Here is a 17,081-nt window from a genome sequence, read left to right on the forward strand (position 1 = left end):
ATTTTGGTTGTGTGGTAAGAAACTTTCTTACCAACCACATGGTTCTGAGTTCAGTCTCATTGCGTGGCACTTTGGGCAAGTGCCTTCTACTAAAGCCTCAGGCCAACCAAAGCCTTGCAAGTGGATTTGGTAGACAGAAACTGAAAGAAGCCCATTGAATATATAATCTTAAGTTAAAAGAGACCCTTTTGACTGGAAACCAGAAAATGTAACTACAATTCAGGTTGTGATAGAGCTTGTAGGTTGTATGATGGATGCACAAAAAGTATTTTTACTTACTGGTAGTAATCTTTTAGGTGTTGCAGTAGTAGGTAAATGCTTTCCAGTTGGTAATACTAGTTGACTATCTCCAGATACTGCAAGCTGGAGGGGTTTTTTTGGTTTTTTTTCTTTTTTGCCTGTCTAACTTAAAGTGTATCACACAGTTTTGGGTTGATATCAGCTTTCATTGCATATGTATTAAGAAACATACTTAGGAAATTATCAGTCACCAGTTTAGTTGTATGAAAAAGCAAATTTTCTGCCAAGGAGTTTCAACTAGTTAGCTGTAGTAGAGAATGCAATGTGTCATGTCTTGAGCAGTCATCAAACGTGAAGTATATTACTTCTAGGCATTAGTCAATCTGATAAAATTTTCGATGATGATTGATAGATTTGGAGGTGAGAAAGAGCTCACCAACTGTTGGAAAGTTAGTATGTCGATCAGCAAGAAATGTAGAAGACATTAACCCTTTAGCATTTAAACCGGCCATATCCAGCCAAATGTATTCTGCCTGTTTTATGTTCAAACTGGCCAGATCTGGTCTCTCACACCAACCCTACAATATCGTTTTAAAAATTAACAGCTACCACATTAAAATCTCACAGCTACAAGATAATGCATGATTAGTTCAAAACAATGTGGATAAAAAGCATTAAATTTTGGCAGAATAATGCGAACACTAAAGGGTTAACTGATACGGGCAGTCAAGGGTGGCATATTTAGCCTCTTTGTCAACAGTTTTGGTATGGAAAAAGTATAAAAGTTAAGAGGAGTTGTGTTCAGTAAAGTCTCCAAGTTTGATGACTTCTGAGATTGCTGTCCTTAAAGCAAGATAAGATATAAGATAATTAAACAACTGCTTGTAGATGCAAGAGGAGCTGAGAGAAGGATTGTAAATGAACTTAGAGAAATGAGGAAGACAGAATTTTAAGTAGGTGAGTGTAAGAGTAGATTCTATCAAAACACTGCCTTCCAGAGAGTATTTGAAATAGAGAATAAGACTTAGAATGGAATGAGATATGTAGTTTGCATAGATTTTGGCATAGGAGAGGGGAAAATGTCCAGCAAATTGATTTTTTTATTGTGTTCAGTCTTTGAGAGGATGTAGAATTATCTTCTGTTATATTAGTGGAGAAAACTGTCCACCAGATAAGTAGTTTGATTCATTTCCCAATTATACACAATTCTTTTCTTTGTAAAACATATAATACCTTTACATTTTGTTATATTTCTCATCATCATCACTAACACCTGGATATCACTGTCTCAAGTTCTAGGACTGGTCACCCAGTTTTCAAAGTGTGTAAGAAGTATTTTTCTCAAGAACACCACCCAATCCAAGAATCAAAATCACCCTAACCACCAGGCCATGTTTGTAATTTATATAATATATTTCATTAGATTATACTCAGCTCATTTTACCTCAACTTTTCAATAAAAAAAATTAATTTTAATTATATTTTGCTACTCCAGGCTACTGTATTTTGGCTACACATTACATAGAGCTTAGTATTTACATGGAAATTTACATGAAAATTAAACCATTATTTAATGAAAATTAACATTATTCAATTGTTTGTGGAATAATTTACAGTCTTCTTTTCATGTAGCTTGATTTTACATAAATGGTGAACAACAAATGAATATTGTAGTTGTGATACCTGTGCTGGTGGCACATAAAATGCTCCATCCAAACGTGGCCGATGCCAGCACCGCCTTGACTGGCTTCCGTGCTGGTGGCACGTAAAAAGCACCAACCGATCATGGCCGTTGTCAGCCTCGCCAGGCACGTAAAAAGCACCCACTACACTCACGGAGTGGTTGGCGTTAGGAAGGACATCCAGCTGTAGAAACACTGCCAGATCAGACTGGAGCCTGGTGCAGCCTCCTGGCTTCCCAGACCCTGGTCAAACCGTCCAACCCATGCTAGCATGGAAAATGGACGTTAAATGCAAGAATATTAAAAATTCAAACTAATTATCTTAAAATTTCAGGACAATTGAAAGACATAGAGAGTTTAAAAAGAAATATGTTGCATCAGGAATAATGAATATATTTAAGAAATGTAAAAAAACCGACGCTGAATTAGGATACCAAAGTATTTGTGCAAGAATACCACAGGATCTTTTAAGGTTAATAAATTGTTTCTTTTTCTTTATTTATTTATTAAATTATAGACTTTCTATATTTATTGTCAGATATTCCTTTTACTCTTTTTAAATTCAATGTTGTACATTTTCATAATGTTAGAGCAATTTCACACTTGCCTGGTCTTCTTATAGTTAACCACTCCACTTTTATACTAACAATAATCTCTTCCTTTATAGGCACAAGGCCTGAAATTTTGTGTGAGTGCTTGATTTATTTTATCGACACTCAAAAGGATGGAAAGCAAAGTTGACTTCAACAGGAATCGAACTCAAAACTTAAAGGGCTAAGCATTTTTGTCCAACACATTAATGATTCTTCCAGCTCGCCACATCATCGGCGTCTTCTTCTTCTTCTTCTTCTTCTTCTTCTTCTTCTTCTTCTTCTTCTTCTTCTTCTTCCCCTCCTCCTCCTCCTCCTCCTCCTCCTCTGTTTCCATTTTTGGCTGAGTGTCTTCCTGACACCTAGAGCAGAGAAAACAAACACACCAAGTTGTCCATTTACAAAATCATGTGATGGAAAAAAAGGGGAAGAAAGACAGAGAAAAAAAAAACTAAACAAAGAAAATAAAGGGGGAAAAGGGAAAGAAAATTCACAGTAACAATGATTTTCTCACTATGTATGACATACCAGTTAAGACAATCTTTTGCACTTCCTGCATGGATGGTAAGCCAGGGATCATTCTTAAATAATTTTCAGTTCCTTTTTTGATCATTACAAGTGCTCCTACAATCACTGGTATTGTAACCGTCTTGAGATGCCACAACTTTTCGATTTCAATTAGCAAATCTTTTTATTTTCTGAGCTTATCAAATTCTTTTGCCGAGATATTATGGTCACATGGTATGCTCTTGTCAATCAATAAATAGACTTTACTGTTTTGGTCTTTCACAACAATATCTGGTTTAGTTGCTTTGATGGTCTGGTCTGTACATACTGAGAAGTCCCAAAGAATAGTTACATTTTCTCTCTCAGTTACAGCCTCAGGCTGGTGCTTGTACCATTTATCAGCAGTTTTGATTTTATAATGCTGACACATCCAGTGCAGATATGATTGATTGATTGATTCTAGTTTCAGCTTATGAGCTGTGGCCATGCTGGGGCACCGCCATATCTTCAGTAAATCTTCAGTAAATAAGAACATATAAGTGCTCAATTGGCATTTATTTTATCAGCCCAGAATGGATGAAAAGCAAGGTCAACCTTGGCAAAAACTGAACTCAAGACATATAGACAGACAAAATGCCACTAACCATTCTGCCAGATTGCTGACTTAATAACAATAATAGTAATAATAATTTCCAATATTTGCTGTATATAGTGTGAAGATCTCCTTTCATTGCACAATTTGTTTAAGCAGTACCAAATGAGATTTTTCTTTGAGGTATCATAAAAAGAGCAGTGATTACTTTTGTGCCCACTATTAGAAATATTTAATAGTGAGCATAAAAGTGTTTCTGTTGCCATTACCAGTGTTTTACTTGAGTATTCTAGAAACTAGAATTTATTGCTCCTTTCATTGTTGTTGCTTTTTTTTTTTTTTTTTTTTTTTTTTGTCTTTCCAGTTCTTTCAGTACATTCAAAAGAACTGGAAAGAGAACTAACCCTCTCCACTCAAAATTGCTTGCCTTGTCCCTAAATTAGAAATGATTATTGTTATAGACTGATTCAGAAAGTTTGATGGAGTTTTTTAATTTATCATTAAATTTTAAGAATTTAGATTATGATCTTAATATTATTGCATTCGATCTTCAAGCAAATTCATAATCTGTTCCTTCCATACAGGAAATCCTTCAAGAAAATGAGTACATCCCCCGAGGCCTTTCATGTGCTACGTACAGGTTTTACTATTTCCCATGCAGTTTTATGCATTTGTCATTACATACTGGGTGTTGGTGATCGACATCTAAGTAATTTGATGATACATCAAGGTACAGGACAAATGATCGGAATTGATTTTGGTCATGCTTTTGGTTCAGCAACACAAGTAAGCTAAGAAATTTTGCTTTTTCTACCAATTTTATTTTCTAGAAGTATTTGAAAACCAGCATGAAAAGAAATAGCGTAAAATTGTAAGAGACTGTAAATGAGTGTAGAATAAGAGATATTGATGGATTAAAGAATGATCCTTTTTAATTTTATTTATAACAATTCTTTTTACTATTAAAAGAAACTCTCTTTACTCCTTTTACTTGTTTCAGTCATTTGACTGTGGCCATGCTGGAGCACCGCCATTTTTAGTCGAGAAAATTGACTCCAGGACTTATTCTTTGGAAGCCTAGTACTTATTCTATCGGTCTCTTTTGCCGAACCGCTAAGTTACGGGGACGTAAACACACCACCTTCGGCTGTCAAGCGATGTTGGGGGGGACAAACATATACACACATACATATATATATATACATATATATGAAAGGCTTCTTTCGGTTTCTGTCTACCAAATCCTTTCACAAGGCTTTGGTCGGCCCAAGGCTATAGTAGAAGACACTTGCCCAAGGTACCACGCAGTGGGACTGAACCTGGGACCATGTGGTTCGTAAGCAAGCTACTTACCACACAGCCACTCCTACGCCTTAAGGAAAGAAGATGAAGAAAATAAACTGGAATAACAACAGAAATTTCTTGGAGCAAGAAAAAGAGTAGAATGTCTGAAATGCCGCATAAAACAACAAATAAGTTGGAATGACAGCAAAAGACTGTTTAAAACAAGTGGAAACCAAAATCAAAATCAATCAACATCAATGGAAATTGTAGCTGTGATACCAGTGCCAGTGGCACACAATAGAATCATCTGAACGTGGCCGTTGCCAGCGCCGCCCCGGTGGCACGTAAAAAGTACCATCCGATTGTGGCCGTTTGCCAGCCTCGTCTGGCACATATCAGACTGGGCCTGGTGCAGCCTTCTGGCTTCCCAGATCCCAGTTGAACCGCCCAACCCATGCCAGCATGTAAAGCGGATGCTAAACGATGATGATGAACAAATGGAGTGAAGTTTTTATTGATGAAATACATAGGACTATATTTCATTTTTGGATTTGGTTTGCTAGATTCTTTATATGAGTTCGTGTGTTGAAGCATATTCTGTTGTTTCTGGAGAGAGTCATTTTCTTTTTGTGCCTTATGATTTAACACACTCACCGGTAAAATTTCCACTTATTTCTTATTTTTATTTTCCTAAAATTTTCATTGTATCTTGCAACCTTTTCAATAGCCTTGACTCTCCAGTGAGTATGTTACATTATAAGGCACAAAAAGAAAATAACTCTCCCCAGACACAACAAAATAGGACTATAGTTTGATATATAAGGATTATAGATCTGAATTTATGTACTATTGTAGTTATAATACGGTATATATATCATCATCATCATCGTTTAACATCTGCTTTCCATGCTAGCATGAGTTGGACGATTTTGACTGAGGGCTGGCAACCAGATGGCTGCACCAGGCTCCAATCTTGATTTGGCAGAGTTTCTACAGCTCGATGCCCTTCCTAACGCCAACCACTCCGAGAGTGTAGTGGGTGCTTTTACATGCCACCGGCACGGGGGCCAGTCAGGCAGTACTGGCAATGACCTCACTCGAATCCTTTTATACTTGCCACCAGCGCAGGTGCCAGAAGGCGATTTTGGTAACGATCACGCTCGAATGAGTTAACTGTGAATGTATGTTGAGTTGGGATTCGAAAGACAATACACTGGAATGATTTCATGTTTCCTTCTCCACAAAGTGAGATTTATTTGAATCTAACACTACACGTTAGGTAGTAACCCTAACAATTGCACTGTTGATCTGTACTTCTAGGAATTAATTATTTAAATTCAGTTGAACAAAACCACTGAAAGTTAAGTGCCTACATTAGAAACACAGTGCAATGCTACTTAGCTTGTTCAGACTCTCTAACTACTTATTTTTACCAGGTAGAGTAGGTCAGAGCAAACAAGTACAATAATATAGCTTACCCAAAGTGGGTACCCTTTTCCTTCCCCTTGACATAGTGATAGCTGTCCCAAAACCAAGCCTTATACTTTTTCTCTAAAACTTTCAAACCTAGGACAAATCATCATCATCATCATTTAACGTCCGTTTTTGATGCTAGCATGGGTTGGACAGTTCGACCGGGGTCTGGGAAGCCAGGAGGCTGCACCAGGCTCCAGTCTGATCTGGCAGTGTTTCTACAGCTGGATGCCCTTCCTAATGCCAACCACTCCATGAGTGTAGTGGGTGCTTTTTACATGCAACCGGCACAGAAGCCAGTCAAGGCGGTGCTGGCATCGGCCACGTTCGGATGGTGCTTTTTACACAACTACAATTTCCATTGATTTTTGATGTTGATGTACTTCACTCAATAGGTCTCCTCAAGCACAGGGTCAAAACGGTGTTTCTTTACTTGTCACCTGCACAGGAGTCAGTCCAGCGGTACTGGCAACTGGTACTGGCCGGGTGCCAGTCATAGGATTTGGAATGTAAGAAATAATTAGTGGCACAATATCTGCTTGTGATCTCTAGATTTGTAGCCTCATAATGCAATCACTTTTTAAATATATGATGACGTTAGTTAAAAGGACAAATGATAGCTTTTACACAATAACTACAACATGACTCAGCAACACAGGCGTAGGAGTGGCTGTGGGGTAAGTAGCCTGCTTACGAACCACATAGTTCCGGGTTCAATCCCACTGCGTGGCACCTTGGGCAAGTGTCTTCTACTATAGCCTCGTAAGTGGATTTGGTAGACGGAAACTGAAAAGAAGCCCGTCGTATATATGCATGTATATATATATATATATATATGTGTGTGTGTGTGTATGTTTGTGTGTCTGTGTTTGTCCCCCCCAACATCACTTGACAACTGATGCTGGTGTGTTTACGTCCCCGTAACTTAGCGGTTCGGCAAAAGAGACCGATAGAATAAGTACTAGGCTTCCAAAGAATAAGTCCTGAGGTCGATTTGCTCAACTAAAGGCGGTGCTCCAGCATGGCCACAGTCACATGACTGAAACAAGTAAAAGAGTAAGAGTAACTGCCCAAGTTAAGCATTGAACCTGCAAATCTCTTTATCATTTGAATTTATGCTTTTCTGTTTCTTTTGCAATATCTTCATGTCTTTCAGTTTGTTAATTAAATTTCTATTTACCAAAAATTATGTTTGTATTTACCAAATACTGCTTGTTTCTTGTATTTAATTCCATTGATATTTTCTCCATTTCCTTATAGTATTTACTAATTCCAGAGTTAATTCCATTCCGTCTTACTCGACAACTTCAAAATGTCTGCTTGCCTCATGGTACTAAAGGTACATTTGAAAGAACTATGGTGCACTGCTTGGAATCACTTCGATCTGATAAAGACCTGCTTATTCATACACTGGAGATCTTTGTTAGAGAGCCCTCTTTTGATTGGCTGGTGAGAAAATCTTAATTTCTTTGAAATATTTAAAAATATTTAGGGCTTATTTTATAAAGAATCAATAGTTAGCAGAAGGGAAGAGAGAAAAGGAAGATTAACTGGAGGAAAATTAAGTAGACAATAGAAGGTGAAGTTAAAAAAGGAAGAATTACAATAAAGGATCAAGGTGTCTCTTTTACAGCAATAAGTGATTGATTTCTTTAACCCTTTCGTTAATGTATTTATTTTGAGATGTTCTGTATTTCTCTCAGTTATTTTAGATTTAACAAAGAATTTTGTAAAATAACTTAGTTATCGTTAAACTGGTGTTAGGAATAGAAGACTTTTATAGATTCCATGGACAGCGAGGCTCACTAATGGAGAAGTTCTTAAGCAGATCAGGCCAAAAATGTCACTAGAAGCTAGGATCACCAAGCATAGATTGGCATATTTTGGTCATATTATGAGGAGAAAATCCCTGGAGAAGGGCATCATGCTCGGAATGGTCAGTGGCAAGAGAGGAAGAGGCCAACCAAGAACCCGCTGGCTTGACACCATCAAGAGTGATACTGGAATGGACATAGCCAGTCTGAAAGAAGCGGCCCAGGATAGAACTGACTGGAGGACACTGATCCATGGAGTAACCGAGAGTCGACTTCGACTGAGCAGATAGATAGATAGGAATAGTAATTGTGACTAAGGTTTAGTGGAAGATTCTAATTCAAAACTTATGAAAACAAGACATTTGCACTACAGAGCCAGAGCCGGTTTCAGCCAGGTTGGTATCAAAAGGGTTAAAGTTAGCAAAAGATTTACCTTAGTAGAAGTGAATATATGGACTGAAGTTACTTTAGTATATTAGTGATACCTATTTCTCTATTACCCACAAGGGGCTAAACATAGAGGGGACAAACAAGGACAGACATAGGTATTAAGTCGATTACATCGACCCCAGTGCGTAACTGGTACTTAATTTATCGACCCCGAAAGGATGAAAGGCAAAGTCGACCTTGGCGGAATTTGAACTCAGAACGTAACGACAGACGAAATACCGCTAAGCATTTCGCCCAGCATGCTAACGTTTCTGCCAGCTCACCGCCTTAGTATTAGTGATACCTGTTCTATTGACAAGTAACAGGACAAAACTTCTTTTTATTTGCACCCCTTCATCATCATCATCATCATCATTTAGCGTCCGTTTCCATGCTAGCATGGGTTGGACGGTTCTACTGGGGTCTGTGAAGCCAGAAGCTTCATCAGGCCCAGTCAATCTGGCAGTGTTTCTACGGCTGGATGCCCTTCCTAACGCAACCACTCCGTGAGTGTAGTGGGTGCTTTTTACGTGCCACCCGCACTGGTGCCAGACAGAGCTGGCAAACGGCCACGAACGGATGGTGCTTTTTATGTGCCACCGGCACGAGGGCCAGGCGAGGCTGGCAACGGACACGAAACGGGGCGGTGCTGGCAACGGTCGCGGTTCTCTTTACATATCCCTATTATCATTCACTTTTCTATCTTCCATCATCCATGCTACTGTCATTCATGTTTTTGTCATTCTTGCCTTTATCACTCATGCTTCTAGAGCTCATGCCCCTATGGCTCATTTCTCAATCACTCTCTTCTCACTCTCGATGTACTGTGCTACTGATATGACTATGGATAGCGCTGGACCTCTTCAGTTCACCATAAATTACTTTCAGTGTAACTAGGGACACCACAAGACCCTCTTTCCAACACTCACCCCTCCCTTTCATATCTTTATCACCCTAGCTCTCTCGCCATCTTCAGATATATACATACAGGACCTTATTAGATTTGCATATACCCCTTACACTCTACCTACATTGCCCTCAATCATTTGGTATTGACATCCATCATTCATCCTCACCATTTATCCATCTCCTGCTAGCAATCACTCTCTCACTGCTATCCTCTCTAGTGCTGGTGCCCTAATAAAATGCATCCATCACATTCTTATTTCTTTATTGCCCACAAGGGGCTAAACACAGAGAGGACAAACAAGGACAGACAAAGGGATTAAGTCGATTATATCGACCCCAGTGCGTAACTGGTACTTAATTTATCAATCCTGAAAGGATGAAAGGCAAAGTCGACCTCGGCGGAATTTGAACTTAGAACATAATGGCATACAAAATACAGCTACGCATTTCGCCCGGCGCGCTAACAATTCTGCCAGCTCGCATCCATCACATTCTGTTAAATGAAGGATTGAGGAGACCCATCTTATCAGATTAAGCCAAAGATGAAAATTGGAGTGAGGTGTGATCCTTCAACTCATCTATAAGAGCAGCAGCAATGACTTATCCTACTTATACCTAAAGGAAAAGTTGATATAAAACAACGTTGGTGGTGGTGCATTTAGTTTCTTGTTGCATCTCATGTCTTTATTTGTGCAATCATCTGATACTCCTAATCTGTTACCACTCTCTCGGCTCATATGTACTGTCTTTCATACATTTTGAACATATAAATCTTTTTGGAGACACTCAAGTGGAGTGAGGGCTCTTTAGCCTCACAGGATGCACCCATTAAAACTCTATGGTGGTTGGCAAACAAACAGATGCAATGTAAATCCAATAGCTCTAGAGCACCCTTTAGTCTTGTGAAGAACATGATAACTTTTCTAGTATTGGTGCCTCAATTAAATGCACCCAGTACAATTAGTAAAACAGTTGGTGTTAAAAAGGGCAACCAGCCATAGAAACTGTAGTGAGGTACAAGAAGCCAGCACCATTTTGTACGAGATCTCACTGGTAGCCATTACCATGTCCGAAACAGGAGCGAGATCTTGCCTGCAACAATTTGCCATGCACGAGATGACAGCAAGCCTCTCGTCAGCAACAACTAATTAAGCAGGAGAATTAAGACATTCTCTCTCTTTCTTCCTTCTCGCTTATGCTGAGAAACTCTGCGAAGCTGGCACCTCACAGCAGATTCTTAGCCCGCTCTAACTTCACCTGTTATTTCCAGAGGTAATGAACCTCATGTGAACGGAACTATAATGAACCACGCGCTGCCATAAAGATGGGAGTGAGCCACATGAACGCGAACTAAAAATAAACGACTATTGAATTGCACTCCACATGTAAACTTCTTCTTCGCGTTCCAGATCCTTAAGACTACAGAAATACTTATAATGGGAGGAGATACTCCACAGGTATCACAAGCCTTCAATTCCATTATAAAACCATACCAAAATGGAACAATCCTCTAACTGATCTTGTAGAGCTGTAACTCCAAATAGGAAGATGCTCAGAGGGTGATGATCCATCCAACCCATGCCAACATTTGGAAAGCAGACATAATGATAATGATGATGATGATTTTATGATATACTGATGCTTACATCTTTTTGTTTTTTATTTTCCTTAGAAAAATGCTCGAAACAATATGCACAGAAAAGCACAAGATTTCAGTAAGTGAAATTCATGTTTTTTTGGGGGGTTTTTTTTCTTTTTATTTGCATTTCACTATTATGACGTTTAAAGTCAAAATATTAAATGCCATATTTACTTGTGAATAAATTGCTCTCCCAGCTCAGTGTTAAAACTTGGTTCAAAATTTTCCCCTTCATATTCAAACTTGCCCTGTGTATAAGTCACACCCCAGTTTATTAATTTAAAATCAAAAAAGCACCTATGTTGGTGTCACATTAAATGCACCCATGCTGGTGCCACATAAAAAGGTACCCAGTAAACTCTATAAAGTGGATGGCATTAGGAAAGGCATCAAGCCATAGAAACCTTTCCAAAACACAATCTAATACAGAATGCAACATATACGTTATATATTTGTGTATATATTAAGAAAGATAATTCATGTCAGTTGACTGGCATCCGTGCTAGTGGAGCGCTAAGAGTACCATACAAGCGAGATCATTGCCAGAGTAACAAGCTGGCCTCCGTGCCGATGACACGTAAAAAACACCATTTGAGCATGATCGTTACCTGCGTCGCCTTACTGGCAATTGTACTGGTGGCACATGAAAAAACATTTGAGCGAGGTCGTTGCCAGTTCTGCTGGACTGGCTCCTGTGCAGGTGGCACGTAAAAAGCACCATTTGAGCGTGGCTGTTGCTGTACTGCCTGACTGGCCCTCGTGCCGGTGGCATGTAAAAAGCACCCACTACACTGTCGGAGTGGTTGGCATTAGGAAGGGCATCCAGCTGTAGGAACTCTGCCAAATCAAGATTGGAGCCTGGTGCAGTCATCTGGTTCGCCAACCTTCAGTCAAAATCGTCCAACCCATGCTAGCATGGAAAGCGGACATTAAACGATGATGATGGTATATATATATATATATATAAATAAATGTGTTTGTGTCTATATTTATCATACACATCCCACCACCACAACCTGACAACCAGTGTTTGTTTGTTTACACCCCCTTAACTTAGCAGTTTAGCAAAAGGGAACAATAGACTAAGTAGCTGGTTTTATAAATAACAAACGTTGTTGCTGGGGTTGATTTGTTTGACGAAAATTGTTAAAGGTGGTGCCCTTACATGGCTATAGTCAAATGACTGAAACAAGTAAAAGATATAAGAAAAAACGACTGGGAGAAGGAAAATTCTTACAGATTAAAGATGAAATTTTAAGGGGAATTTCAGAAATTTTACAACACATATAATTAAAATAGCTTCCATTTAGTTATGTTTTTTACAACTTTGATTTACCAGTTGCTTGCAAAATGCTAATTTTTTTTTTTTCTTCCCTTGCATCTTTCAGGTGAAGAGGAAGACCTTTCTTGGTATCCAAAGGAGAAAATTGATTTTGTTAAACGCAAGTTAGATGGGGAGCATCCTGCTTACATTACCAGGTAATGTCACATTATACTCAACATTTTCACCTTCGTTAAAATTTTTTAATACTAACTTATCTTAAACTGCCTCTAGTTCTTTGCTACAGAAAATTCTGTTTTATAAAATCGGTGAGTCAGTGGTAGAATGCTCGCCTGCCACGTGGGCAGCCCGGGTATGATTCCCAGCCGATGCACCATATCTATAGGCATAGGAGTGGCTGTGTGGTAAGTAGCTTGCTTACCAACCACATGGTTCCAGGTTCAGTCCCACTGCGTGGCACCTTGGGCAAGTGTCTTCTACTATAGCCTCGGGCCGACCAAAGTCTTGTGAGTGCATTTGGTAGATGGAAACTGAAAGAAGCTCGTCGTATATATATATATATATGTATATATGTATATATGTGTGTGTGTATATGTTTGTGTGTCTGTGTTTGTCCCCCCCAACATCGCTTGATAACCGATGCTGGCGTGTTTACATTCCCATAACTTAGTGGTTCGGCAAAAGAGACCGATAGAATAAGTACTAGGCTTCCAAAGAAAAGTCCTGGGGTCGATTTGCTCGACTAAAGGCAGTGCTCCAGCATGGCCACAGTCAAATGACTGAAACAAATAAAAGAGTATCTAATTAAAAACCTTCTACCATAATTTTTTGTGAAACCCTTTTCTTATCAGCAAAACAGTTAAAAGTTCATTATTTTATTAAATCCCTTTCAATAATTACTCTTCTAAATTAATTGAACGTATAGGCAGTGTATTTCATTAGAAATGCGGTCATGAAATGGTGAGAATTAATTCTATTTAATTGGTTATACTCTGTTCTCCAGGCTTACAAAAAAAAGGTGGAAAATTCTGTTTAAATAAACATTTCTTCAGTTTTTTCTTTCATTGTTTCTTCTCTAGTTCTTTGTTCTGCTTACCTTTCTGCTCCTTCATATTGGTTTCAAAGGCTCAAGGCCAGCAATTTCTGAGGAGTGGGGTCAATCAATTACATCGACCCTAGTGTCCATCATCATCATCATCCAGTGTTTTAAATCCAGGTTTTGCCCCTGTTAACAGGGGTGGCCGGATCTATCTCAATGCCATAGCAACTGAGGCAGGCAGGTGCGGCCTACATCAACCTTTGGGCTGGCTGGCTGGCTGGTGCCTATTCTCCCTTGCTATCATGAGGCTTTTTTGGAGCAGGGTTTTCTACGGGGAACATGCCCTTACTTACCTCCAGCCTCAGTTTCTAGACATGAGTGGCCCCAAGACCAAGGCCTCTACCACAATTTTTAAGAAATGTGGTGGAAAACAATCTCAGGACAGCAGGGACGCTTCACCCTGAGACTCCTTTCGGAGCCCCTCTATCCACAATTGGTATTGATTTTATTGACCTCAGCAGAATTTGAACCCAGAGTATAAACATGGATGAAGTGCCACAGAGCATTTTGCCCAGTGTGCTAATGGTTCTGCCAGCTTGCCACCTTCCTCCTCCTTAATATTAATAGTGTTGACTTCTTACATAAACACAAAGCCACAAAAGTATCAATGACGGAATTGTTAGTATATTTTACCCTTTGAAGCATTACAGTTTTCTCAATATCCTAATTACTCTTTCTTTCATAGTAACAAATATCATTGTGTCTTCTAGAAGTATTTTGAATTGAGATGCATTTACATAGTTTAGTCTGACCAAACTGTTCTTTTAGTTCATGGTTGTATTATAGAGAGCACATTATCTTAACAGTGAATTAAGGCAAAATTAACAAGAAACCTCTGTGAGGTCACTTGGCCTGCTAGAAATAACAGCCAAATCTCCTCCAATGTTGTCTAACATTGCCCTTAAAAAGAGAGAGTTGTCATCGCTGAAGCACCTGAGATCAAGTTTCTGCTCAGTCAGAGTAAAAGCTGAATAGATGTAAGCTGTTGGACTGTAAGTTATGCTGAGTCTATATCTTATCAGAAATGTTAAACCAAGGTTTGGTAATATTAAGAAAGTCATCTCACAGTTGAGTGTTAGTGACCATGCTACTCCCCAACTTTAATTCATTTAACAAATTAGCAACAGGGCTTGTAGTTAAATCATCCATCCATCTTCTCTGTCCACTATTCTTATGAGGGTCGTGGGCGGATGGGGTAAAATCTTCAGGAACCTCCTTCATAGGATACTATCAGAAGCAACTATCATTAAATTTTCCACCTGGATTCCCAAGCATGACCTACTGAGACTATGGATATTATCCAGCTATCTCATTCTTGGTCTACCCCTAGGACCCCTATGAGTTGGCTCAGTTTGAAGAATCTATCTTGCGATTCTTCCCTGCAACATTTTAATCACATGTCCTTAATACCAGAGCTGTAACCTTTCAATGCAGAGAAGTTAAATCATTTAGCTAATTAATTAAATTTTAACAATTTCAACTTCAGGTGTCATCATCATCTGCAAAATCATCGTTTAACATCCGTTTTCCATGCTAGCATGGGTTGGACAATTCGACCGGGGTCTGGGAAGCCAGGAGACTGCACCAGGCTCCAGTTTGATCTGGCAGTGTTTCTACAGCTGGATGCCCTTCCTAATGCCAACCACACCATGAGTGTAGTAGGTGCTTTTTATGTGCCACCAGCACAGGTGCCAGGGGAGGCTGGCAGCAGCCACGATCGGTTGGTGCTTTTTACATGCCACCGGCACGGAAGCCAGTCATGGCAGCACTGTCATCAGCCATGTTCGGATGATGCTTTTTACATGCCACCAGCATAGGTATCACAACTACAATTTCCATTAGATTTTTTTATTTTGATGTTGATGTACTTGACTCAATAGGTCTCCTCAAGCACAACAGGTCACCCTACGACCCAAGGTAAGCAAAAATTTTCAAAACTTTTTTTGTTTTACATTTAAGGGAGTAAAAAATAACTTTTTCTTTCTTTTATTTAAAGGGATGAATTGAATCTGAATTCACATGTGAGAAAATCGGATGCTTTGGAATCTATCACTTCGATTGTTCTGGGTACTGAAGGCAATGTTCGATATACACTTCCGCAAAAACATCTTACTGTTGAGCAACAAATTACAGCACTCATTGATTTGGCTACAGACCCAAATATTTTGATCAGAACATTTGAAGGCTGGAATCCATTGCTTTAAATCTAAATCATACTATCAATTTTTTAAAATTCATTTGTTGAATCACTTTGTTACATTTTAATTTTTTAAAACTTAATTCAAAACATCTTTTCTTAAAATCACCTAAAATGTTACACTGTATTTTTAAATGTATGTGGGAAATTAAAATAAAGGAAATGTTTATAAAACAATTATTTTTTGGAAATTAATTTATCATTACTTGAAGATAGTATAATTAGGTATGATTATGTGGCCCAAAAGTTCACACCCCAACTATATGGTTTTGGGTTTAGTCCCAGTGCATGGCACTTTGGGCTAACCAAAGCCTTGTGAGTGATTTTGGTAGCTGGAAACTGAAAGAACCCATCATATATGTATGTATTTGTAACGATAGGAATAAATTTGTAAACATTACTATGTTATGTTTTGGTCAGCTGGTGTGACGATAATTATTTTGTAGTTATTAATTGCATGTTGTAAGATGTGAAAGATGAACAATGCATGAAGTTTTAAGGAAGTATTTATTTACTGTTACGTTACAATACCATGCCTCGACGGGCAGGTTGTGATAAATCTAAAAGCTTGCGAAGTAAAGTTTGTGTTTGTGTCCTCTTCATTGTTTAGTAGTAGTAATTCACAGAGAGAGATAGAATGATGTTGTAAGAGAACAGAATTAGAGCTAGAGAGAATTGTAGGGTGTTGTCTCACAGTTGCTTTCTCCCTCTGACCAAGGTTGGTCAGCCAGACCTCGTTGAGTCGTCACCAACTGTGACTAACTGTGTTGAGTCATCACGATTGTGACAAACTGATTTTTGCTTGGGATGTGCTTGCTTATATAACCATCCAGAAGGATAGATATATCATTGAGAACAATAGATTTAGTTGGTGGTCTTGTTATCTCTATTCTAGCTTTTGGGTAAGTAGAAGAGGTTAGAAAGGGTCAAGTGGTGAAGACATTATTTCAGCCTAGCTAAAGGCATCTGGAAAATGTAAAACTGCTGTCACAGAAAAACCATTGTTCCACCATGGGAAAAGTTCTGTTGCAGTGTTAATTTAAATTTGGCTATGGTGGATCGAATCCACTTCATGCATGCAAGATCCACTACATATATATGTGTGTGTTTGTGTCCCTTTGTCTAGACATCATGTGAGAGTTATAAAAGAGCATTGTTGCCATACAAATAGTGTTTTTCATTTTCAATCTTCCATGGAAGGATGAAAGGATGAAAGGCAAAGTCGACCTTGGCGGAATTTGAACTCAGAACATAGCGGCAGACGAAATACCGCTAAGCATTTTGCCCAGCGTGCTAACGTTTCTGCCAGCTCGCCACCTAGACTCTGTAGAGTGGTTGGTGTTA

The 17,081-nt window shown here is 38.8% G+C and overlaps 1 protein-coding gene across 2 annotated transcripts in view; it reads left to right on the forward strand.

The window, feature by feature from the left end:
• The window catches only part of LOC115211686 (DNA-dependent protein kinase catalytic subunit), a 266,170-nt gene extending 250,253 nt beyond the window's left edge, over nt 1-15,917 (forward strand). For both annotated transcript variants that reach the window (XM_029780332.2, XM_036503287.1), the window contains exons 90-95: nt 2,257-2,394; nt 4,196-4,397; nt 7,629-7,817; nt 11,193-11,235; nt 12,548-12,638; nt 15,537-15,917. In XM_029780332.2, coding sequence (XP_029636192.2) covers nt 2,257-2,394; nt 4,196-4,397; nt 7,629-7,817; nt 11,193-11,235; nt 12,548-12,638; nt 15,537-15,744 — 871 coding nt within the window. In that variant the 3' untranslated portion in view covers nt 15,745-15,917. The remainder of the gene's footprint in view (nt 1-2,256; nt 2,395-4,195; nt 4,398-7,628; nt 7,818-11,192; nt 11,236-12,547; nt 12,639-15,536) is intronic.
• Nucleotides 15,918-17,081: the final 1,164 nt, after the last annotated feature.

The sequence above is a fragment of the Octopus sinensis genome, linkage group LG5 (genome assembly GCF_006345805.1).
Source record: "Octopus sinensis linkage group LG5, ASM634580v1, whole genome shotgun sequence".
NCBI classification, from domain to species: domain Eukaryota; kingdom Metazoa; phylum Mollusca; class Cephalopoda; order Octopoda; family Octopodidae; genus Octopus; species Octopus sinensis.